At 62.7% G+C, this 24,640-nt stretch overlaps 1 protein-coding gene across 2 annotated transcripts; it reads right to left on the bottom strand.

The window, feature by feature from the left end:
• Window positions 1-752: 752 nt before the first annotated feature.
• Window positions 753-23,814, bottom strand: KDM5C (lysine demethylase 5C). Of its 2 annotated transcripts, none has more exons than XM_041711961.2 (27): window positions 22,589-23,814; window positions 20,410-20,487; window positions 20,192-20,314; window positions 19,301-19,471; window positions 19,090-19,224; window positions 18,623-18,746; window positions 17,204-17,373; window positions 16,960-17,118; window positions 16,299-16,418; window positions 15,182-15,340; window positions 14,619-14,800; window positions 13,517-13,679; window positions 13,313-13,432; window positions 11,728-11,922; window positions 10,875-11,056; window positions 9,889-10,013; window positions 9,630-9,777; window positions 8,088-8,184; window positions 6,873-7,231; window positions 5,676-5,814; window positions 4,916-5,095; window positions 4,707-4,841; window positions 3,717-4,241; window positions 3,003-3,060; window positions 2,653-2,852; window positions 1,497-1,682; window positions 753-1,224 (listed from the first exon to the last, which is right to left on the bottom strand). In XM_041711961.2, exons 1-27 carry the CDS (start codon window positions 23,183-23,185, stop codon window positions 1,216-1,218), a joined length of 4,839 nt encoding a protein of 1,612 aa, XP_041567895.2. In that variant the 5' UTR covers window positions 23,186-23,814; the 3' UTR covers window positions 753-1,215. The 2 variants fall into 2 exon arrangements, with proteins under 2 accessions (XP_041567895.2, XP_041567896.2); XM_041711962.2 differs by having other exon boundaries at window positions 19,090-19,221.
• Window positions 23,815-24,640: the final 826 nt, after the last annotated feature.

Raw genomic sequence — 24,640 nt, 5'->3', positions numbered from 1 at the left:
TTTTACCTCATTTTTACCACAAAAAAGAACTTTTCACCCCTTTTTATCTACCTCGGGGCAGCAGATTTTGCCTCAGAAATATAAAATTTACCTCACTTAAAGAGCGTTTTATCTCATGGAAAAAAACATTGTTCTCTACATGAAAGGAGCATTTTATCTCAGAAAAGTGGATTTTTACCTCAGAAAGGTAAATTTTACCTCACAGAATTGGGTTTTATCTCATGTAACATGTCACATCTTAGAACAGGGAAATTTTATCTCCGGAAAGGCGGTGTTTTACCGAAGGGGGGAAGGTTTTACCCTCAGCCAAGTAGGTTTTTACCTCAGAAGAGGTGAATTTTACCTCACGAAAGAGCATTTTCAGCGCAGGGAGGGGATTTTCCCCTCGGGACCGGGACGGGCTCCGGGCGGAGGTTCCCGCGCGCGCCTGAGCCCCGCCCGTCGCGCGCGCCCATTGGTGGAGCCGGCGGCCAATGGGGAGGCGGCACCGCCAGCGCCCCCACGAGGCTGCGCGGGGAGTTCGAACCCCCCAAAACCCCGAACCCCCAAAATCCCGAACCCCCAAAATACTGAACCTCGAAATCCCAAACAAAAATCACAAATCCCAAAAAACCTGAAGCCCCCCAAAACCTCTGAACCCTCAAAACCCCCGAACACCCCAAAATCCCAACCCCTCAGCATAACTGACCCCTCCCCAAATCCCCCCAAACCCAGACCCCTCCTTAACCCCCCCAAATAACCTCAGACCCCCCTTTTAACCTCCAAAGTTTAATAATAATAAAAAAAATCATAATACAATAAAATAAGGCCCCCCCGCCCCGCTACAAAGAGCTTGAGACTTGTTAGTGTCAGCGGGGGGGGGGGCAGGGGGACCCCAAATCTGCCCCCACCCCCACTCCCACCCCCAAATCCTATAAAAAACCCATTGCGGGAGGGGTGGGGGAGGGGGGCTGGCCCTGCTGTGCTGGTTGGGGCCCCCCCTCCCCATTTTGGGGGGACCCCCGGACCCCCCCCCCCGGGGCTGAACGATACAAAAGAAACAACTCAAATAATTACATCACGGGGGGGGGGGGAGGGGAGGGGAAGGGGAGACCCCCCCCCGACCCCCCACCCCGATTTGGGGAGGTTTTGGGGGGGGTCTCAAGGTTTTGGGGGGACCCCCAAGTCCATCCCCACCGTGTCAGCCGCGTCCGTCCGAGCTGGGGGGGCTCCACGTCACGAGTCCTGGGGGGGACACGGGGGATGGGGTTAGGGGGGGACAACCCCAAAATTTCGGCACCCCATAAGTAACCCCATTGATCCCTGGTTATGGGGGAACCCCCCCCCCCACTCCAAAGCCTCGCCCCTGCACCCCAAAATCCTCCTGTGCTCATCCAGGATCCCTCTCACCCCGTAATTCACCCCAAAAACTCCCAAATTTTCATCCTGGACCCCACAATCCCCCCATTAACCCCTTCTGTACCCCACAACCCCCCCCGGCAAGCCCCAGCGCTCACCCCGGGGGTCTGGGGGCCGGGCGTGGGGCTGTCCCGGGGGTCCCCCCCCTCGGGACCCCGACTCCTCTTTGGCTCCAGCTCCTCCTTGGCCAGGGAGGGGAGGTGCCCCCGCTCCGCCCGGCGCTTCCGGCGCCTTTCGGGGTCCCGGCCGCGGGCCCGAGCCCCCCGACGCTCCGCCTGCTCCAGCTGCAGGGGGGGACACCCCATCAGCCCCCCAAAATTGGGGAGCAGAGGGGCTGGGCTGCCAGGGCAAGGCCGGGTTTGGGGTGCCCAGGGTGGGGGGAGGTGGTGGAACAGAAGCGGAAGGAGGGATTTGGGGTGGGGGGGGGGTCTCTAAAAGGTTTTGGGGACCCTCACCCCAAAGGGTTGGGGGTAAGGGGTAAAGGAAGGGCATGGGGAGAGTTTTGGGGTCGCCAGAGGGGATTTTTGGGGAGCCCCACCACGAGGAGCTGCATGGTGCTGGTTTTGGGGTCTCTGAGGGAATTTGAGGGGGTCACTAAGACCTTTAAGAGATGATCTGGGGGCAGTTTTGGGGTGCCCCGCAGCGGTTGGGGCAGTTTTGGGGTTCAAAGAAGGCGCTTTGGGATAGTTCTGGGGTGCCCAGAAGAGGCTGGGGCAGTTTTGGGGCTCAAGGGAGAAGATTTGGGGTAGTTCTGGGCTCCTCAGGGTGTTTGGGGCGAGTTTTGGAGTCCTGGGGAATAATTTGGGGTCCCCTGCGAGGTTTTGGGGCAAGTTTGAGGCTCCTGGAGATGCTTTGGAGGAGTTCTGGGGTGGTTTGGGGGCAGATTTGGGAGGGTTCTGTGGGGAAGGTTTTGGGGTTCTCTGCCTCCAGGGAAGGTTTGGGGAGCTGTGTGTCCCTGGAGAGGTTTGGGGGGTTCTGGGGCAGTTTTGGGGGGTTCTGTATCTCAGGGAGGTTTGGGGTCCCCGGGCAGTTTTGGGGGTGTGTTCTGTTCTCCAGGGAGGTTTTGGGGGTCCCTGTGCAGTTTTGGGGTCCCCGGGCAGTTTTGGGGGTGTTGCTCTGTATCTCAGGGAGGTTTGTGGGTGTGCTCTGTACCCCAGGCAGTTTTGGGGTCCCCGGGCAGTTTTGGGCTCCCTGGGCAGGTTCGGGGTGCCCGGGCAGTTTTGGGGTCCCCGCGCAGTTTCGGGGTGCCCGTACCTCCAGCAGCAGGCGGAACAGGGCCAGCGGGGGCGGGCGCGTGGCCTGCAGCAGCCGCCAGATGCTCTGGGCCTCATCCAGCGTCACCTCCAGCAGGTCCCCCTCCATCATCAGCTCCTCCAGCGGCCGCCGCGTGGCCTCGGCCAACTCCAGCACGGGGCCCTGCAGCCGCGGCAGCGCCGCGCTCAGCGCCTCCAGCTCTGCGGGGACACCGTGGGGACATCGTGGGGACATCGTGGGGACATTACAGGGACATGGGGACATCCTGAGGACACCACAGGGACACCGTGGGGACACCGCAGGGACCCCCCAGCCCCCGGTCCCTCCCGGGGGTCCCCGGCCCCGCTCACCCGAGGGCAGGGGTCCGTTCTTCTCCGGGCTGGGGGCGTCCCCGTTCTCCACCGACACCTGGGGGGGACACGGGGAAGCTGTTCTGGGGGGCTCAGCCCCCCAAAACCGCCCCCAAACCTGCCCCAGAACCTCAAAACCTGCCCCACACCTCCCCATTGACCCCCAAACTCTTCCACCTTGCTCTGCTCCTCGTGGCCGGCCTTGCGCAGGGGTCCGACACCCCAAATTCCCTCCGAGTCTCTCCAGAACCCCCATAGATCCCCCAAACCCCCACAAATCCCCCCAAAACCCAACAATTTCCCCCAAAACCCCCATAATTCCCCCCAAACCCCCATAAATCTCCCCAAAACCCCCCGATCCCCACCTTGGTCTGCTCAAGCAGGATCCCAACACCGCAAATTCCCTCCAAATTTCCCCAAACCCCCATAAATCTCCCCAAACCCCAATAACTCCCCCAAACCCCTGGTGCCCACCGTGGTCTGCTCGTTGCGGCTGGCCTTGTGCATGATCCTAACACCCCAAATTCCCCCAAACCCCCATAAATCTCCCCCAAATTCCCCCAAACCCCCATAAATCTCCCTCAAACCTCCCAATAACTCCCCCAAACCCCCGGTGCCCACCTTGGTCTGCTCGATGCAGCTGGCAACACCCCAAATTCCCCCTAAATCTCCCCCAAACCCCCATAAATCCCCCCCAAACCCCCCGGTGCCCACCTTGGTCTGCTCGTTGCGGCTGGCCTCGCGCAGGGCGCCGTCGCCGTCGCCGTGCAGCCGGTGCCGCAGGGCCGCCAGGCGCTCCAGGGGCCCGGCCACCTCGGGCGATGCCAGGAGCTGGCGGGCACGGTCCTGCCAGGTGATTGCCCGCTCCGTCAGGCACTGCAGGGCCTCGCCCTCAGGCAGCCGCACCGGCAGCTTCTGCAGGGCCACCAGCAGCGCCAGGATGGTCTCGAGGCGCGGCCGCCGCGAGCGTTGGCACAGCGGGCACAGGAACTTGGCGTCCCACTCCCACCAGGCCGGCGATGGTTTCTGGCTGCCCAGGCGGGGCCAGGCCACGCAGGAGCCATGGAACCAGTCCCGGCAGAGCTGGCACTGCAGCATGCCCGGCCCCGCGGGCTGCCCGCACACGCAGGACGGCGGCCCCGGGCCTGGCACGGGCGGCGCGGATTTCTGGGCGTTGGCGTGGCGGAGGCGCAGCATGCCCTCCTTCTCCTTCTGCTCGCCCTCCTTGAACGCCACGATCTGGGGGGACAGCAGGGGGTGAGGGGGGAATGGGGGTGACCCCCAACCCCAAACCCCTTGAACACCAAAATCTGGGGTGGGGGACAGCAGGGGGTGAGGGAGGATGGGGGAAATGGGGGTGCCCCCCACCCCAAACCCCTGAATGTCGATTTGAGGAGCTGGGGGGGGGGTTGAGGGGGGACAGGGACTGGGGGAAACGTGGGTGCCCCCCACCCCAAACCCTTGAACACCAAAATCTGAGGTGGGGGACAGCAGGGAGGGGGGGAAGTGATGGGGTTAGGGGGTGTCACAGGGTGCACCCCACCCCCAAACCCCACAATGTAGGGACAACAAGGAACGCGAGCAGCGACAGGAATCGAGGTTGGGTGTCCCGAACACCCCAATCCCGAGGTGGGGACAGCAGGGACAGCAGCAGTGCCAGCTCTGGGGGTCCCGGAGTGCCCCCCACAACCCCCCACTCCTCACCACAGCACCGGGGTCCCGCAGGTCCTGCGCCGACAGCCCCAAACTCTCGGCGTCCAGCCGGTACAGCCCCGGCTCCTGCCGCCACTTGAGCCTCTTGCTGCTGTCCGAGCCGGCGTCGGCGCAGGGACACAGCACCTGGGGACACCCGGGGGGTTCAGCGCCCTGCTGGGACCCCCCCCCCCAAAATCCCAGAGCACCCCCAGACCCACCTCGAGCAGGGTGTAGCAGGAGTTCTTCTTGAGGAAGGTGCGGGAGGCCTTGTCCCGCCAGGAGTGCGCGGTGCCCACCTGCACCTCGAGCTGCCGCAGCTCCTCCAGCCGCACCGGCAGGTCCCGGCCCACGGCCACCAGCCCCTCCAGGTCGTCCAGGCACGGGTAGTGGTCACCGTTCTGGGGACACGGGGACACGGGTGGGCTGGGAGAGGGGGCTGGGTGTGCCGTGGGGATGTGGCAGGGACGGGGAGGGGACAGGGATGGGGACACGGTGGCAGGGACGGGGATGGGACAGGAGTGGGACACAGTGACAGGGACAGGAACACGGTGGCAGGGACGGGGATGGGGACATGGTGGGGTCACAGTGGCAGGGACAGGAATGGGACAGGAATGGGGACACGGTGGCAGGGACGGGGATGGAACAAGGACAGGATGGGATCATCGTGACAGGGACAGGGATGGGGACACGGTGGGGTCACGGTGACAGGGACAGGATGGGATGGAGACACGGTGGCAGACGGGATGTGCACAGGACAGGGACAGGGAGGTGTCTGTGGGGACAGGATGGGGACACAGGGGTGTCCATGGGGACAGGATGGGGACACAGGGGTGTCCATGGGGACCCAGGGTTGTCCCTGGGGACAGACCAAGGACACGAGGCCGTCCAAGGGGACAGCCCAGGCACTCGGGGGGGTGCAGTGAGGGGTCCCAGGGGCCCCAGCCCCCCGGGGGGGGTCCCGGGGGTCCCCAGCCCCACCTGGATCTCCTCGACGTCAGCGATCCAGGCACGGGCCTTGCCCAGGGCCTCCTTCAGGGCCTGGATGTTGGGCAGCAGCGCCGGGATGTTCTCGGCCTCCTGGATGATGGCAGCCAGCGTGGCCGGGGGGTGCTTCTGCCTGCGGGGGGGGACAGGGACCCTCTAGAGACCCCCAGAGACTCCCCCAAGACCCCCAGAGACCACCAGATATCAACCCCGACACCCCCAGATAACCCCGACACCCCCAGAGACCCTCAACAGACCCCCAGAGACCCCCAGATATCAACCCCGACACCCCCAGAGACCCCCCCCGACACTCCCCGAGCCCGGGCAGGAACCGCTGAGCAGCGGCTGAACCCCAAACCTTCATCCCCCTCCCCACAGAGACACCCCCAGCCCCTTTATCCCTGCCTGGGCATGTGGGGAGCAGCCCCCAGACCCTTTATAACCCTTGAGAGACACGAGAAGCAGCCCCCATACCCTTTATAACCATTGAGAGACACAAGGGGCAGCCCCCAGACCCTTTATAACCCTTGAGAGACACAAGGGGCAGCCCCCAGACCCTTTATATCCCCCCAAAGACACAAGTAGCAGCCCCCAGCCCCTTTATAACCCTTGAAAGACATGAAGGGGAAGCCCCCAGACCCTTCATAACTGCCCCCAGACCCTTCATAACCCTTGAGAGAGACGAGGGGCAGCCCCCAGCCCCTTTATAACCCTTGAAAGACACAAGGGGCAGCTCCCAGCCCCTTTTTATGCCCCCAAAGACACAAGGGGCAGCCTCCAGCCCCCTCTCCCCTCTCGGGTGCAGCCCCCAGCCACTTTTTATCCCCCCAAAGACACAAGGGGCAGCCCCTAGACCCTTTCTAACTGCCCCCAGACCCTTCATAACCCTTGAGAGAGATGAGGGGCAGCCCCCAGCCCCTTTATAACCCTTGAAAGACACAAGGGGCAGCCCCCAGCCCCTTTTTATCTCCCCAAAGACACAAGGGGCAGCCCCCAGCCCCTTTTTATCCCCCCAGAGACACAAGGGGCAGCCCCCAGCCCCCTCTACCCTCTCGGGTGCAGCCCCCAGCCCCTTTTTATCCCCCCAAAGACACAAGGGGCAGCCCCCAGCCCCTTTTTATCCCCCCAAAGACACAAGGGGCAGCCCCCAGCCCCTTTTTCTCCCCCCGAGGAGGGGTCCCTCCCCCTGACCTGGCCTCCAGGCACATCTGGGCCTTCTCCTCCCAGCGCTGGGCGATGGTCAGCAGCTCCTGCAGCTCGGCCATGGCCACGTCCACGGCGGGGCTGGGGGCCACGGTGCGGCCGGCCTGGATGAGGCCGCGCATGGCGGGCAGGGGGACGCGGGCCCGGGGCGAGCGCAGCGTGGCCGTCACCTCCTCCAGCCAGGCCGCCTGGGCCAGCTGCCGCTCCAGCCGCCGGCCCTCGGGCACCTCCACGCCCAGGCGGGACCCCCGCTCCAGCAGCTCCCGCAGAGCCCCCGGGCCCGGGCCGGGCTCGGTAAGTGCTGCCCGAGCCTCTGCCTGGAATGCCTGTGCTCGCTGGAGCAGCGCCTGTGCGGGGACACGGGGAGGGGACACTGCTGGGACACCGTGGGACAGCCCTGGGACACTGCTGGGACAGGGGGTGACAGGCCTAAGACACCCTGTGGTGTCCCCAGTGCTGCCCGAGCCTCCGCCTGGAATGCCTGTGCTCGCTGGAGCAGCGCCTGTGCGGGGACACGGGGAGGGGACACTGCTGGGACAGGGGGTGACAGCCCTGGGATAGGGTGTGACACCCTGGGACACTGCTGGGACACGGTGTGACACCGCTGGGACACAGTGTGAGAGCCCTGGGACATCCCTGGGACACTGCGTGACAAGCCTGGGACACTGCGTGACACCCCTGGGACATCCCGGGACATGGTGGGACACTGCTGGGACATCGTGTGACACCGCTGGGACAGCGTGGGACACTGCTGGGACACAGTGTGACAGCCCTGGGACACTGCTGGGACACCATGGGACACTGTGGGACACTGCTGGGACATCGTGTGACAGGCCTGGGACACTGTGTGACAGCCCTGGGACACGGTGGGACACTGCTGGGACACTGCGTGACACCCCTGGGACATCCCGGGACATGGTGGGACACTGCTAGGACATCGTGTGACACCCCTGGGACCCCGTGTGACACCCCAGGGACCCCGTGTGACACCCCGGGACCCCGTGTGACACCCCAGGGACCCCATGTGATACCTCTGGGACCCCGTGTGACACCAAGAGACCCCGTGTGACACCTCTGGGACCCCGTGTGACACCGAGGGACCCCATGTGATACCTCTGGGACCCCGTGTGACACCAAGAGACCCCGTGTGACACCTCTGGGACCCCGTGTGACACCGAGGGACCCCGTGTGGCCCTGTCCCACCTGCACGTCCCCGATCTGGTGCATCACGCAGGGCAGTTGGTTCATCTGCTCCAGGAACGCCCGCAGCTCCTCCACCGTCAGCGCCGGCGTGGGGACCCTGCGGGGACACCGGGGACGGTGGCACCGAGGGGGCACCGAGGGGACACCGGGGACAGTGGCACCGAGGGGGCACCGAGAGGACACCGGGGACGGTGGCACCAAGGGGACATCGGGGACGGTGGCACCGAGGGGGCACCGAGGGGACACTGGGGATGGTGGCACCGAGGGGACACCGAGGGGACACCGGGGATGGTGGCACCGAGGGGATACTGGGGACGGTGGCACCGAGGGGACACTGCAGGGACACGGGGACAGGGATGGGATGGGGACATGGGGACGTATGGAAGGGCTGCAGGGAACAGAATGGGGACATGGAAGTGTCCAGTGCCCCCCTGGGGACAGGACAGGGACAGGGAAGTGTCCAGGACAGGGACACAGGAGTGTCCAGGACCCATAGGGGAGAGGATAGGGACACAGAAGTGTCCAGGATGGACAGGGGACAGGACAGGGACACAGAAGTGTCCAGGATGGACACAGGACAGGGACATGGAAATGTCCAGCTTTTATGGGGACAGGACAGGGACATGGAGGTGTCCAGGATCTATGGGGACAGGACAGGGACAGGGAAGTCCAGGACAGGGACATGGAAGTGTCCAGGATGGACAGAGGACAGGACAGAGGAGTGTCCAGCTTTTATGGAGACAGGACAGGGACACAGGAGGGTGCAGGACAGGGACACAGGAGTGCCCAGGGTGGACAGGGGACAGGACAGGGACATGGAAATGTCCAGGACAGGGACACAGGAGTGTCCAGCTTTTATGGAGACAGGACAGGGACACAGGAGGGTGCAGGACAGGGACACAGGAGTGCCCAGGGTGGACAGGGGACAGGACAGAGACATGGAAATGTCCAGGACAGGGACACAGGAGTGTCCAGCTTTTATGGAGACAGGACAGGGACATGGAAGTGTCCAGGATGGACAGAGGACAGGACAGGGACACAGGAGTGGCCAGGACAGGGACACAGGAGTGTCCAGGACCCACAGGGGACAGGACAGGGACACGGAAGTGTCCAGCTTTTATGGGGACAGGACAGGGACAGGGAAGTGTCCAGGACCCACAGGGGACAGGACAGGGACACGGAAGTGTCCAGCTTTTATGGGGACAGGACAGGGACAGGGAAGTGTCCAGGACCCACAGGGGACAGGACAGGGACATGGAAGTGTCCAGGATGGACAGAGGACAGGACAGGGACACAGGAGTGGCCAGGACAGGGACACAGGAGTGTCCAGGACCCACAGGGGACAGGACAGGGACAGGGAAGTGTCCAGGACACGGACACAGGAGTGTCCAGCTTTTATGGGGACAGGACAGGGACACCAAAGCACAACAGGCACAGCAAACCGAGTAGGTCGTGCCTCGGGCCGGACACGCAGGGACAGCGCCCGGTGACGGTGACACCGAGCTGCTGAGGACACTCAGGGGACACTCAGGGGACACTCACCCGGTCTCCTGGGAGCTGATGAGCCCCAGGGCCTCGGACACGCAGCGCTCGGCCTGGCCCAGGCAGCCCTTGAGGCGGTGCAGCAGCTCGTTCTCGGGGAACTTGCGCTCCCTCGCCTCCGACTCCAGCGCCCGCAGCTCCTCCAGCGCTGCCCGGGCACAGCCGGGGGGTCAGGGCTGAGCTGTGAGCCCCCAAACCCCCCTTTAGAGCCCCCCAAAACCCCACCCCACCCCACCACCACCACGGGACCCCCACTCACTGCGCTTGCGGCCGTCCTCCACCTCCAGGGCGATGCGCACCTTGTTGGCCCAGGTGTCGAAGGACTCGGCGCGCACCTTGAGCTTGTGCAGCATGGCCGGCAGCTCGTCCAGGGTGTAGCGGTACCTGGGGGGGCACTGGGGGTCACTGCGAGACTCCCCCGGGCACCCACGACCCCCCAAAAGTACAAACAGCACCCCCAGGCTGAGCTGATGGGGTATTTGGGGGGGATTTTGGGGTGGCGGTACCACAAATCGGCAGAGGAGACCCCAGGTTGTGGCTGTGTCCCCCCCCCCACAAGGCCACCCCAGGGACACCCCGAGATCTGCAGCACCCGAAAATCATACCCAGGGCTTCACTCAGGGTCACACCAGGACCCACAGACCCCCAGCTCAACCCCATGGGTCACAACGAGGCCCCAAATCCCCCACCCCAAATCTATGAGAGCCCCTCCAAACCATCCCCATGTCCCCCCCTCGAGGTCCCCAGCCCCCCAAACCCCATCCCATCACCCCCAACACCTTTCCAAGCCTCCCAAACCCGTCTCCCTGTCCCCAAAACCCCATTCAAACCCCCCCAAGCCCCATTCAAAGCCCCCCAAACCCCATTCAAACCTCCTCTCCCATCCCCCAAACCCCATTTAAAGCCCCCCAAATCCCCTCTCCCATCTCCCAAACCCTTATCCCATCCCCCCAAACCCCATTCAAATCCCCTAGACCCCCCTCCCACCCCCTCTCCCATCCCCCAAACCCCATCCAACCCCTTCTCCCACCCCCCAAACCCCATTCAAACCCCCCCAAACCCCTCTCCCACCCCTCCAACCCCTTCTCCCACCCCCCAAACCCCATCCAACCCCTTCTCCCACCCCCCAAACCCCATTCAAACCCCCCCAAACCCCATCCAAACCCCCCAAACCCCATCCAAACCCCCCCAAAACCCCTCTCCCACCCCTCCAACCCCCTCTCCCGGACCCCCCGAGCCCCCCACCTGAGGTACTGCTTGCTGCGGGGGCACTTGCAGAGGTCGTCCATGTGGTAGAGGCAGACGAGGCCCTGGGGACAGTCGTAGCAGGCCAGGGCTGACAGGAAACAAGTGGTCTTGCACTTGTCACACTGCCGCTCGTCGTCGGGCAGCAGCTCGAAGGCCTCGCGCTCCGCCTCCGTGATGCCCTGGGGGGGCCAAAAAACGGACATCAGAACCCCCCCATGGGGATTTTGGGGTGTCCCCAGCACCCCCAATCCCTTCGTGATCCCCTGAGAGGAATAAAAATTCCCTCAGATTTTCCCCAATTTTCTGGCATTCCTCCCTGCATTCCTGCTCTGCCTCCATCATGCCCTGGGGGGGTAAAAACACGGACATGAGAACCCCCCCATGGAGATTTTGGGGTGCCCCCAGCACCCCCTAACCCCTCTATAACCTCCTAGAGGGACCAAACACAACCCTCACCCACTCCCCAGAGATTTTGCGGTGCCCAACACCCCCACAACCCCCTAAGGGAGGCACAAACACAACCCTCACCCCTTCCCCAGAGATTTTGGGGTGCCCAACACCCCCATAACCCCCTGAAAGAGGCACAAACACAACCCTCACCCCCTCCTCAGCGCTTTTGGGGTGCCCCTAACACCCCTATAACCTCCTAGAGGGACCAAACACAACCCTCACCTCATTGCCAGAGTTTTTGGGGTGCCCCTAACACCCCCATAACCCCCTAAGGGAGGCACAAACACAACCCTCACCCCCTCCCCAGCGCTTTTGGGGTGCCCCAACCCCTCACATCTCACAACCTTTACACTTCCCCCTCCCCATCCCCACCCCTTCACCAAATTTCAGGGTGCCCCACCTTCTCCAGCAGGGCCTTGCGCAGCTTGCGCTCCTCCTGCACCAGCACAAACATCTCCTTGTGCACAGCGGCCGCCAGGTTCAGGTCCAACTTCTCGGGGCTCGCGGCCATCTTACAGATCAGCTCCTCGTGCGAGAAGACGCAGTAACGGCGCAGGCGGCGGTAGTGCTCGATGCACTGCCTGCCCGCGGGGAGCTGGAAGGGATTGGGGGGTCAGGGGGATCCCCAAAATCTGGGGGGACCCCTAAACACAGCCCTGAACCCGGCTGGGTACCCCCAGTGCTGAGCCCCCAAACTGGGAACCCTCAAACTGGGATCCCCTCAAACTGGGAACCCTCAAACTGGGAACTGAGTCCCTGAACTGGGCAGTGCTCGATGCACTGGAGGGAGCTGGAAGGGATTGGGGGGGTCGGGGGATCCCCAAAATCTGGGGGGACCCCTAAATATAGTCCTGAACCCAGCTGGGTACCCCCAGTGCTGAGCCCTCAAACTGGGAACCCTCAAACTGGGAGCCCCTCAAACTGGGAACTGAGTCCCTCAAACTGGGCAGTGCTCGATGCACTGCCTGCCCGCGGGGAGCTGGAAGGGATTGGGGGGTCAGGGGGATCCCCAAAATCTGGGGGAACCCCTACATGTAACCCTGAACTCAGCTGGGGTGAGACCTCAAACTGGGAACACTCAAACTGGGATCCCTTCAAACTGGGAACTGAGTCCCTGAACTGGGCAGTGCTCAATGCACTGGAGAGAGCTGGAAGGGATTGGGGGGTCAGCGGTGTCCCCAAAATCTGGGGGAACCTCTAAACGCAGCCCTGAATCCAGTGCTGACCCCCCAAACCTGACGAACCCCAAACCCTGCACCCCTAAACCCAGCCTGGAGCTTCTGGGGGTTCCCTTCAGTGCTTTTTTTTCCTTCCTTTTGTTGCAGATTTTATCGTTTCCCTTGAGATTTTTGGGTTTTTTTTCCATTCCTCCAGTTTTTTTTTTTGATCCCTCTGGATATTCTGTGTGACCCCCCAGGTATTTTTGTGCCCCCTAGGTACATTTTCTGCCCCCCCAGATGTATTTTCTCCCCCCTCCAGCTACATTTTCTCCCCCACAGCTACATTTCCTCCCCCTCCAGCTACATTTCCTGCCCCTCCAGCTACATTTTCTCCCCCCTTAGGCACATTTTCTCCCCCCCCAGCTACATTTTCTACCCCCCTAGCTACATTTTTTCCCCCCCAGCTACATTTCCTCCCCCTCCAGCTACATTTTCTCCCCCCACAGCTACATTTTCTACCCCCTTAGATATATTTCCTGCCCCCCTAGGTACATTTCCTGCCTCTGTAGGTACATTTTTCTCCCCCACCAGCCACATATTCTGACTCTTAGGTACATTTTCTTCCCCCCCAGCTACATTTTCTACACCCTTAGATATATTTCCTGCCCCTCTAGGCACATCTCCTGCCCGCCTAGGTACATTTTCTACCCCCTTAGATATATTTCCTGCCCCCCCAGCTACATTTTCTCACCCCCCAGCTACATTTTCTCCCCTCCCAGGCCCATTTCCTGCCCCCCCGGGTATTTTGGAGCCCCCAGAGCTCACCCAGTCGGCCGTGCAGAAGTTGACAGCCTCGGCGAAGTTGTAGCCCTGGTTGAAGCCGCTGTGGTAGGCGCGGGGGAAGGTGATGACGAACTCGCCGGCGCATTGGTTGGTCCTGACCACCTTGGGGACACACCTGGGCTCACCCCTGGGCTCAGCAGGGCGGGATGAGATCCAGGGGGGCTGTGGGGACCCCCCCAAACTCACGGGTACTCCGTGGGCCATCAGGGTGTTGGGGTTCATGAGGGTGACGAGCTGGTGCAGGAGGTCGGGCTGGCTCTCGAACAGCTCCGGCGTCAACTTCTTCATCACCTCCTCCAGGTGCTCGGCCGCGAACGACGGGACCCCATACCACGTCTTGGGCTCGCCCCTGGGCGTGGGCACCCCAAAAACGTCCTGATCTTACCCCAAAACATCCTCATCCCACACCAAAACCTCTTGATTCCACCCCTAAACCTCCTCATTCCACACCAAAACATCCTCATCCCACCCCAAAACATCCTCATCCCACCCCTAAACCTCCTCATCCCACCCTAAAACCTCCTCATCCCACCCCGTACCACGTCTTGGGCTCGCCCCTGGGCGTGGGCACCCCAAAAATGTTCCTCCTGGCCCCCCAAACACCCCAAAGTCTCTCCCCTGGCCCCCCAAACACCCCAAAGTCACTCCCCAGGCCCCTCAGACACCCCCTAAACACCCCAAAGTCACTCCTGAGCCCCCCCAAACACCCCAAAGTCACTCCTGGGCCCCCCCAAACACCCCAAAGTCACACCCCCGGCCACCCAAACACCCCAAAGTCACTCCTGTGCCCCCCAAACACCCCAAAGTCACTCCTGAGCCCCCCCAAACACCCCAAAGTCACTCCTGTGCCCCCTAAACACCCCAAAGTCACTCCTGTGCTCCCCCAAACACCCCAAAGTCACTCCTGTGCCCCCCCAAACACCCCAAAGTCACTCTTCTAGCCCCCCAAACACCCCAAAGTCACTCCTGGGCCCCCCCCAAACACCCCAAAGTCACTCCTGGGCCCCCCCAAACACCCCAAAGTCACTCCTGGGCCCCCCAGACACCCCAAAGTCTCTCCCCAGGCTCCTCAGACTCCCCCAGACACCCCAAATTTGTTCCCTGGCCCCCCAAAATACCCTAAAGTCACTCTTCTAGCCCCCCAAACACCCCAAATTTGCTCCCTGGCCCCCCAGACACCCCTCAAACAACCCAAAGTCTCTCCCTGGCCCCCCAGACACCCCCCAAACACCCCAAATTTGCTTCTTGGCCCCCCCAGACACCCCGAAGTCGCCCCCCCGGGGCCCACCAGTGGAGGTAGTTGATGGAGTAGCTCCAGTGGTCCTCGATGTGCCAGCAGAAGGCTGAGAACACCATGCCCACGTAGAGCCAGGGCACCTTCATGCCCGAGATGTCAGCGTTGATGTGGCACAGCACCGACTGCTGCAGCACCGGCATCACGTTCAGGTTCCAGCCGCTGCCCGCATACTCCTGGGGACACGGGGACAGCGTCACCCCACGGGGACGGGGACACCCCACGGGGACGGGGACACCCCCAGGACAGCGTCACCCCACGGAGACAGGGGACACTGGGTCATCCCCCAATAGGGACAGGGACACCCAACAGGGACAGGGGACACTGGGTCATCCCCCAATAGGGACAGGGACACCCAACAGGGACAGGGGACACTGGGTCACTCCCGATAGGGACAAGGGAACACTGGGTCACACCCCATGGGGATAGGGGACATCCACAGGGTCACTCCCCATGGGGAGAAGGGGCCACCAGGGTGGGGAGGAGGTGCCAAGGTCCCTGTCAGTGTCCCGGGGGAGGTGACACTGTCCCCAGCAGGTGACAAGGCCCGGTCCCACCTCCTCCTCGGGGGACAGGCGCCGTTTGCCGTCGCGCACGGGGAAGCCGGAGCCGAACTCCTTGGAGTGGATGTCGGCGCCGTACTCCACGGTCACGTCCTCCTCGATGCTGTTCACCAGGCGCCAGAACTCCTTCTCCACCAGCTCCGTGGGCACCATCTGCGGGCAGGGCAAGGCTTTGGGGGTGGTTTGGGGGGATTTGGGGGCAGTTTGGGGGGATTTGGGGTGTTTTAGGGGATTTTGAGGGTCTCATATGGACGGGCACATTGAAGTAGTTGGCCTTGAAGGCATCACCCACCTCACTGAAGTGAGGGAGATCTGGGGGATTCAGGGGAATCTTGGGGGGGTTTTAGGGGGCTCCAGGCAGATTTTGGGGGGCTTCAGGCAGATTTTGGGGGGCTCACAAGGACGGGCACATTGAAGTATTCAGCTTTGAAGGCATCACCCACCTCACTGAAGGGAGGGGAGCTCAATGGAGTCTGGAGGGCTCAGGGGAGCCTGGGCGGCTCAGGGGAGCCTGGGGGGTTTTGGGGGGCTCCAGGCAAGTTTTGGGGGGATCCAGGCAGATTTAGGGGAGATCCAGGCAGGTTTTGGGGGGCTCATATGGACGGGCACATTGAAGTAGTCGGCCTTGAAGGCGTCACCCACCTCCACAAAGGGAGGGGAGCTCAGGGGAGCCTGGGGGGCTCAGGGGAGCCTGGGGGGTTTTGGGAGGCTCCAGGCAGATTTTGGGGAGATCCTGGCAGATTTGGGGGGATCCTGGCAGATTTGGGGGGATCCAGGCCGTTTTGGGGGGCTCACGTGGACAGGCACGTTGAAGTATTCGGCCTTGAAGGCATCACCCACCTCCACAAAGGGAGGGGAGCTCAGGGGAGTCTGGGGGGCTCAGGGGAGCCTGGGGGGTTTTGGGGGGCTCCAGGCAAGTTTTGGGGGTCCGGGGGGGTTTTGGGGGGGCTCACGTGGACGGGCATGTTGAAGTAGTTGGCCTTGAAGGCGTCACCCACCTCCACAAAGGGAGGGGAGCTCAGGGGAGCCTGGGGGGCTCAGGGGAGCCTGGGGGGTTTTGGGGGGCTCCAGGCAGGTTTTGGGGGTCCGGGGGGGTTTTGGGGGGGCTCACATGGACGGGCATGTTGAAGTAGTCGGCCTTGAAGGCGTCGGCCATCTCGCCGAAGCTCTGCAGCGTGTACTCGCGCGTGGCCTGCTCGAAGCCAAACGCCTCCGGGGGCCGCTTGCACTCCTGGGGGGACACCAGGAGGGGTCAGGGGGCTTGGGGACATTGGGGGGTCAGGGGACATTGCGGGGGTCAGGGGGCTTGGGGACACCAGGGGTCAGGGACACTGGGAGGGGTCAGCGGGCCTGGGGACATTGGGGGGGTCAGGGGGCTTGGGGACATTGGGGGGGGTCACTGGGGACATTGGGAGGGGACACTGGGGACAGCTCCGGATACTTAGGGCATCCTACAGAAAGCACCTTAGGGGGTTTCTAACCCCACAGATGGGGGTCCCAGCCCCACAGATCAGGGGGTCCCTAAACCCCACAGATGGGGGTCCCAGCCCCACAGATCAGGGGCTCCCTAACCCCATAGATCAGGGGGACCCTAAACCCCACAGATGGGGGTCCCAACCCCACAGATCAGGGGGTCCCAGCCCCACAAAACAGACAGACCCAAACCCCTTCCCAGCACAGGCCACCACACAAGGTGGGGGTTCCCAGCCCCACAACTGGGATGCGACCCACAGCGGGGCGGATGCCAGGGGGTGTCCCCGCGCCCCCCTCACCGCCATGACGCATTTGGGGCAGCGCCAGATGCCCTTGGGGATCTCGGGCAGGGGGGGCAGCAGGCAGAAGATGTGGTAGTTGTCGTCGCAGCCGTCGCACAGCAGCAGCTTGTCGTCCTCGTCCCCCCGCGAGCAGATCCGGCAGACGTAGGAATCCACCTGGCGGGGAGGGAAAAGGGGGTTTGGGGGCGAGGGTTTTGGGGTTTTTGTGGGGTCCCACGGCCCACAGCCCAGCCCTACTCACGAACTGGCTGTTGCTGTGGCTGCGGCGCAGCCTCATGGTCATCTTGGTGCAGGGCTCGGGGCTGTGGCGCAGCTCGTCCCGCGGCCCCGGCAGCGCCGGCGACCCCCGGGGCTCCCCCGCCGGCTCCTCCTTCACCACCACCGTGGGGGGACACTCGGGGGTGTCCTTGTCTGCGGGGGAAATGGGGGTCACCGGGAGGCTGGGGGGTGCTGGATGGTGGGGGGGGAATGAGAGGTTGGGGGGTGCTGGATCATGGGGGGGGGAATGGGAGGTTGGGGGTACTGGGAGGTTGGGGGGGTACTGAGAGGTTGGGGGGTGATGGATCATGGGGGGTGCTGGGAGATAGGGGGTACTGGGAGGTTGGGGGGTGCTGGAAGGTTTGGGGGTGATGGATCGTGGGGGGGGAATGGGAGGTTAGGGGGTGCTGGAGGTTGGGGGTACTGGGAGGTTGGGGGTTACTGGGAGATTGGGGGGTGCTGGACTGTTTTTATTATTTTATTATTATTTTCACATTTTTATTATTATTGTTTTTTATTTTATTATTAAACTTAAACCTACTTTAGGGGGGTTACAGCACCATTGGAGAGTGATTGAACTATGGGGGGGGTTACTGAAATTTTTGGGGGTTACAGAATCATTGGGGGCACTCAATTATTGGGGGGTTACTGAACTTTTTGGGGGTGCTGAACCATTGTGGATTTATTGAATTATTGGAGAGTCACTGAATAATTGGGGGGTGCTGAACTATTGGGGTGTTACAGAAAAATTGGGGGAGCAATGAACCATCAGGTGGTTATTGAGCAGTTGGGAGGGGGAATTACAGAACATTTGGGAGAGTTCTGAATTATTGGGAGGTTTTTGATCCCTTGTGGGGTTATTGAACAACTGGGGAAAATGACCTGAAAAACGGGAGGGGGTGTCAAAAAAAAAATGGGAAGGGCAAAAGAGGAGAAAGGGTTCCCTAAAAATCTGGGGGGAAAAGGGGTTCCCTAAAAATCTGGGGGGAAAAGGGGTTCCCTAAAAAACTGGGGTCTCTAAAGACTGGGAGAGGGGTGTCTGTCCCACCAGGGAGAATCTGTCCTAGGGGAGAGAAGGTTCCTGAAGAACTGAAAAGAAGATATCCCATAAAACCTGAGGGTGTGGGAGGGCATCCCAAAAAACTTGAGGTGCCCAGAAACTCTGGGAGGTGCGACCCAAAACAGAGAGGGAGACAAGAAGGGGAGAGTCCCTGAAGAATCCGAAAGAATTTGGGAAAAACCCCAAACAAATTGTGGGTAAAGAGGCTCCCACGAGAACTGTGAGGGTATGACAATTAAAAACCCAAAAAAATAAAACCCAAGAAGACACAGAGGTTCCCAGAAAGATTTAAGGGGTCCCACCAGCCCCTGCACCCCCACATGAGGGAGGGATCCCCAATACCTTTTTTCCTCAGGGTTTTATCCTTGGCCACCAGCCCCAACCCCAACATTTTGGGCCCGGCCCCGTAAATCTGCAGCTTCTTCAGCTCGGGGTTCTTCTCGATGTCCTCCTCCGTGGGCTCGGGCTGCGGGACAGCCGTGTCAGGGGGGATCCCCCGGGAGGGTTTTGGGGATCCCAGGGAGGGATTTGGGCATCCCAGGAGGATTTTGGAGATCCCAGGGAGGGATTTCGGCATCCCAGGGGGATTTGGGGTGCCCAGGGAGGGATTTGGGGTGCCCAGGGAGGGATTTGGGGTGCCCAGGGAGGGATTTGGGGTGCCCAGGGAGGGATTCGGGCATCCCAGGGGGATTCGGGGTGCCCAGGGAGGGATTTGGGGTGCCCAGGGAGGAATTTGGGGTGCCCAGCGAGGATTCTGGGGTGCCCAGCGAGGATTCTGGGGTGCCCAGCGAGGATTCTGGGGTGCCCACCTCCTGCTGCAGGCGCTTGGCGCGCCGGCCGTAGCTGTTGAACTTGGAGGGCTGCACGGACTGGCGCAGGGGGATGCTGTGGGGTTTGTACTCCCGGTCCTTCTCCTCGCTCTCAAAGGGCCGCGCGTGGCACTGCTGGAGGCGAGCGGGGCCAGAACCCTCAGCAGGGTCCAGGGTACCCGCCAAGCCCCCCCCAAAACCCGGCACTCACCACCAGGTTGGCCCCGGACTGGTACATCTCGTAGGGGTAGATGATGCGCTCGTAGTGCGCCCGCAGCAGCGAGCCGATGTTCTTGCCCGACGGGTACGAGAGGCGCTGCGCCACCCGCGCCCACCGCCGGTCCTTGCAGATGGCCTCGTAGCCACCCTCCTCCATCACCACCTGCGAGGGGACAAGGGGACACTGAGGGACACCCAAAGCCACCCAGGGCCACCCCTGGGTGAAGGGACACTGTCCTCAGTGAGGGGACACTAAGGGACACCCCAAAGCCACCCAGGGCCACCTCAGGTCCTTGCAGATGCCCTCATAGCCACCTTCCTCATCACCACCCATGAGGGGACACTGAGCGACACCCAAAGCCACCCAGGGCCACCCCTGGGTGAAGGGACACTGTCCTCAGTGAGGGGACACCCCAAAGCCACCAAGGGCCACCCCAGAGCCACCCCCGCCCCAAAAGAAAGAATGAATTTCTCTGATTATTAATTCTCTGATTAGAAAATGCTCCCCCAGGAAAAACAGGTACACCCCAAAAGAAAAGATTTTCCCATACAATTAACACCCTAAATAAAAAAATATCTTCCAAAAATGCAAAACACTCCTCAAAAACACAATTAAACTTCTAAATGGAAAATTAAATAAATTTCTACCCTCAAAGAAGACAATTAACCCCCCCTAAACGAGAACACACCTCCACAGGGGGCAATCACCCCCCCCAATAAAAAATAAACCCCCAGAGGAAAAATCACCCCTCCAGATCAGAAAACACCCCTAAATTTGGGGGAATGAACTCCCAAAACAGGATAAAGACAATTTCCACCGAGGGGGGCCCCTTCCCCAACCCCCCCAAAAGGTGTGACCCCCATTTTGCCCCCCCCCACCCACCTTGCTGAGGCTGTAGAGGTCGAGGATGCGCCGCTCCACGTTGGGAATTTTGAGGGAGGAACCCTGGATTTCCCAAAATTTGGCGATCTGGTCCAGGTAATTCAGCTTCACCCGGGTCTGCGCCTGGAGGGGGGGGAGGAAATTGGGGTGCAAAGACGTGGGTGAGACCTGTGCACCCCCCAAAATCAGCCCCAAAATCCTCGCCCCACCCCGCTCACCTCCAGCTCGTTGAGCCGCTGGATGCGGGGGGTGAACCTGAAGTTGTCGACCTCGACAGCAAAGGGGGGCTGCCAGTCCTGGGGGGGCAAAACGGGGGGGTCAGGGACGGGCAGAGGGGCACACAGCCCAAATTTGGGGGGGCAGCAGCCTTGGGCACCCCCAGTGTGGCACAGACAGGGCAGCGCTGGGAGCTCCACAGGGAAAAATCCCCAAATTTAGGGGGGTTCGGCAGCAACACCCCCTACACCGAGTCCTGGAGGGAGAGTGCACAGCCCAAATTTGGGTTTTGTGCCCCAAATTTAGGTCACACAGCTCAAATTTGGGGGGTACAGAGAACACACAGCCCAAATTTGGGGGGTAAAGAGAACACATAGCCCAATTTTGGGGGGCACAGAGAACACAACCCAAATCTGGGGGGCACAGAGAACACACAGCCCAAATTTTGAGGGGTAAATTTTGGGGGGCACAGAGAACACACAGCCCAAATTTTGGGGGGCACAGAGAACACACAGCCCAAATTTGAGGGGTAAATTTTGGGGGGCACAGAGAACACACAGCCCATATTTTGGAGGGTAAATTTTGGGGGGCACAGAGAACACACAACCCAAATTTTAGGGGGTAAATTTTGGGGGGCACAGAGAACACACAGCCCAATTTTTGGGGGGCACAGAGAACACACAGCCCAAATTTTAGGGGGCAGAGAACACACAGCCCAAATTTCGGGGGGGGAGGTCTCAGCACCCCCAACCTCCCACAGGACGATCAGCCCTGGAGAAGGCTGGAAGGAAAACGGAGTTTGGGGGTGGGGGTCGCACCCCAAATTCGTGCCCACCCCCCCAGCCAGAGCCACCCCCGCACCCCCGGTGGCGGCAGGGCGGGGGGGGGGACACCGGGGGTGCCCCGCGGGGCCGGTGACGCCAGCACGGCCCGGCACGGCCCGGCCCGGCCCTCCCGGAAGCCTTCACCGAGCAGGGGGGGACCGGCTCGGCCTGTCCCGACCCCCCCGGGGTGGCGACAAAGGGACCCCCCCGAGGGGGCGACAGAGCGCGACCCCCCCCCCCCCCAAAAAAAACAGGAAACCAACCGGGAAATGGAGAGGGGGGAGCGCTGTCGGTGGGGATGGGGGGGGTCGCTCGCCACCTGCCCCCCCCCCGATGGCCACACGGTTCTCCCCCGGTTCTCCCCCAGCACCGGGGGTCGCCGGTCGAGCCGGGGACCCCCCCCCGGAGCGGCCGGACCCCCCCCCGAGCACGCAGACAAAGGCTCGGCGCTGGCGCCATATTGGCCGTGTCACTGTTGTTGTTGTGAGGCCGCGGGGGGGGCGCGCCGGGACCCCCCCGGAGGGCACCGGGACCCCCCCCCGGAGGGCACCGAGACCCCCCCCACCCACGAAAACGAGGGGTTGTGGAGCTGGGGGAGGGGGGACTGAAAAGGGGGGGGGCGGGGGGCTGGGTCCCCTCCCCCACCACGAGGTTTGGGCTGTGAAGGACCCCCCCCCCCCAAAATCCAGCCCCCAATCTGGGTTAACCCCCCCCAAAATTATCCCTAAAAAGGGGAGGGGGCATTTACAGCCCCCCCCCCCGTGTGTATTTAGCCCCCCAAATTTGGGTCACCCCCACCCCCCCCCCCCAAATTCATAAATGCCCCCCCCGGGGTATTTCCCACTCCCCTCAGGATGCAGAAGGAGAATGGGGGGGGGGGGGGTGAATTACAGCCCTGGAGGGGTTCATTACACCCCCCAAAATTAGAAATTACTCATGGGGGGGGTAATTAATTCATTAACCCCCTCCCCCACCAAAAAAAAGACCAAATTACTCCGGTGGGAAAAGAATTACCCCCCCCCCCCAAAGTGGGATCGTGCCACCCCACGGGGGCGATCCCAACACAAATTAATAAAAGCGATTATCCCCCAAAACAGAAAATATTTCCCCCCCCCCAGGGGAGACAAACCCCCCAAAATGCTCCCAAAACTGGGGAGGGGGGCAATTCCCACCCCCCAAATTCAGAAATGACCCCACCAAAGGGACAACGTGAGGTGGGGGGGGGGGGTGGGGGCACGTACCCCAAACCCCACACCCGAGATAGCGGAGAACCCCCAAATCCCCCTCCCCACCACGGGACGGGGGTTCCCCACAACGAGGGGGTCCCCAAAACCCACCCCCCGCGCCAAATACTCACGGCCGGGGGTCGTATTTTGCAGATTCCGCTTTTCTCGGCGATCGGGCGGATCTTGGCGATGTACCCCAGGGGGTCGCTGAACTCGGCCCAGCTGGGCTCGAAGACGGGACATTCCGGGGGGGGCAAAAAGTCCTCGGGGGGCTCCGCTTCTCCCGCCAGCCACGGCGACCCCCACTCCCCGCGGGGACCCCCGAGGGGCCGCCGGGCCTTGCTGTCCTCGGGGCCGGGCCGCTCCCCGCCGCGGGCCCCGCGTTCCTCCGCGCCTTTGCGGGGGCTCCGCTCCTCGCCCGGCGGGCGCCCCCCGGGGCCTTTCCCGGGTCCTCCGCCGCCCTTACCCCGCGGCTCGCCCCCGGCCCGTGGGGGGCGCGGGGCGTTCGAAGCCTTCTCGTCCCCCGCCGCTTTGGGGGGCGCTGCCGCCGGCCGGGAGGGCCCCGCGTCCCCGGAGGGCTCCGGGCCCCCCCAGTCCGCGCCGCGGCCGCGCTTGGGCTCCTCGTCCCCGTCGGGCGGCGGGGGGGGAACCCACGGCGGGGACCCCGCCGAGCCGGGCCCCCACTCGGCCCAGCCGCCCCCTGCGCGCTGCTGCTCCTCCTCCTCCATCCCTCGCACCGAGGGGAGCCGGGGGGGTTCCCGGGCTGCCCGCCGGGACCCCCTCAGGGGGCCATGGAGGCCCCGCCGCCCCCGCGCCGCCCCCTCACAGGCCGCGGGCCGCCTCCCCCCCCAACTCCAACCGCGGGGAAACGGGAGGTCAGGACAACACCCGCGAGTTCCGCCGACCCGCCGGCCCCTCCGCGGTCCCTCCGCCGCCCCACCGGCCCGTCCAGCCCCGCCGCCCCGCGCTCCGGCCGCCTCACAGTCGAGGCCTGCCCGGTCCCCCCGGCCGGGCCGCCGCCGCCATCTTGGATCCTCCTCCTCCTGCCGCCCGCCCCCCGCCCGCGCGCACGCGCGCACTGCGCAGGCGCGGCCGCGCACCCCGTAATCTCGCGTGCCCTTCCGCCGCGGGAACGGGACGGGCGCCGAGCGCCGCCACAGCGCCGCGACCGCCGGCGAGAGCGGGAACAGAGAGAGGGGAGAACAGCACCGGAGCCTCCCTGCCGCGGTCCGAGTGGCGGGAGGCGGTGTGGCGGGATGAAGGACGGGAAATAGTCCGTCAGGCTCCGCCCCCTCCGCAGCGGAGGGATTCGCGGCACCGCTCGCCTCCGCGGCTGGGTCAGCGGAGGGGCCGGGACTTGTTGTGCACGTTTAAAGGGACGCACGGCGCATGCGCGCCCGGCGGCAGTGGGGTGGGCGGGGCCACGCAGAGGGCGGGTCTTGATGGTGCCACGCCCATTTACGCCACGCCCCCACGCTCTTCCCGAGACCCCCATGGACCCTAAAGATCCCTATGGACCCCCAGGGACCCTATAGAGCCCCATGGACCCTATAGACCCCTATGGACCCCCAGGGACCCTCATGGATCCCATAGAGCCCCATAGACCCCTATGGACCCCCAGAGACCCTTATGGACCCTATAAACCCTTATGGATCCCATAGACCCCTATGGACCGTTATGGATTCTTATGGACCCTATAGACCCCTATGGACCTCCAGGGACCCTCATGGATCCCATAGAGCCCCATAGACCCCTGTGGACCCCCAGAGACCCTTATGGACCCTATAAACCCTTATGGATCCGATAGACCCCTATGGACCCTTATGGAGTCTATAGAGCCCCATGGACCTTATAGACCGCTATGGACCCCCAGAGACCGTTAGGGACTCTATAAACACCTATGGACCCCCAGGGACCCTCATGGATCCTATAGAGCCCCATGGACCCTATAGACCCTTAGGGACCCTATAGACCCCTATGGACACCTATGGACCCCCAGGGACCCTCATGGATCCTATAGAGCCCCACAAACCTTATAGACCCCCGGCACCCCTTTGGAATCTCTAAACCCCCACTGACCCCCCATGAATCCCTGTGGACCCCCAGGAACCCTATAGGCTCTATAGGACCCCAGGACCCCTGTGGAGCCTATAGACCCCCACCCCTATGGAACTGCCTGGACC

The sequence above is a fragment of the Taeniopygia guttata genome, chromosome 31 (assembly GCF_048771995.1).
Source record: "Taeniopygia guttata chromosome 31, bTaeGut7.mat, whole genome shotgun sequence".
Taxonomy (NCBI): Eukaryota; Metazoa; Chordata; class Aves; order Passeriformes; family Estrildidae; genus Taeniopygia; species Taeniopygia guttata.
The sequence above is the reverse complement of the archived record's forward strand: the minus strand, read 5'-3'. Positions and strand labels throughout refer to the sequence as shown.

Coding starts and splice junctions, on each gene's coding strand:
- KDM5C (XM_041711961.2), bottom strand. CDS start 23,185: ATGGAGGAGGAGGAGCAGCAGCGCGCAGGGGGCGGCTGGGCCGAGTGG. Junction 16,419..16,959: donor GCCCCAAATGCGTCATGGCG/GTGAGGGGGGCG, acceptor GTGTCCCCCCAG/GAGTGCAAGCGGCCCCCGGA. Junction 13,680..14,618: donor TCCATCAACTACCTCCACTG/GTGGGCCCCGGG, acceptor GCCCACGCCCAG/GGGCGAGCCCAAGACGTGGT.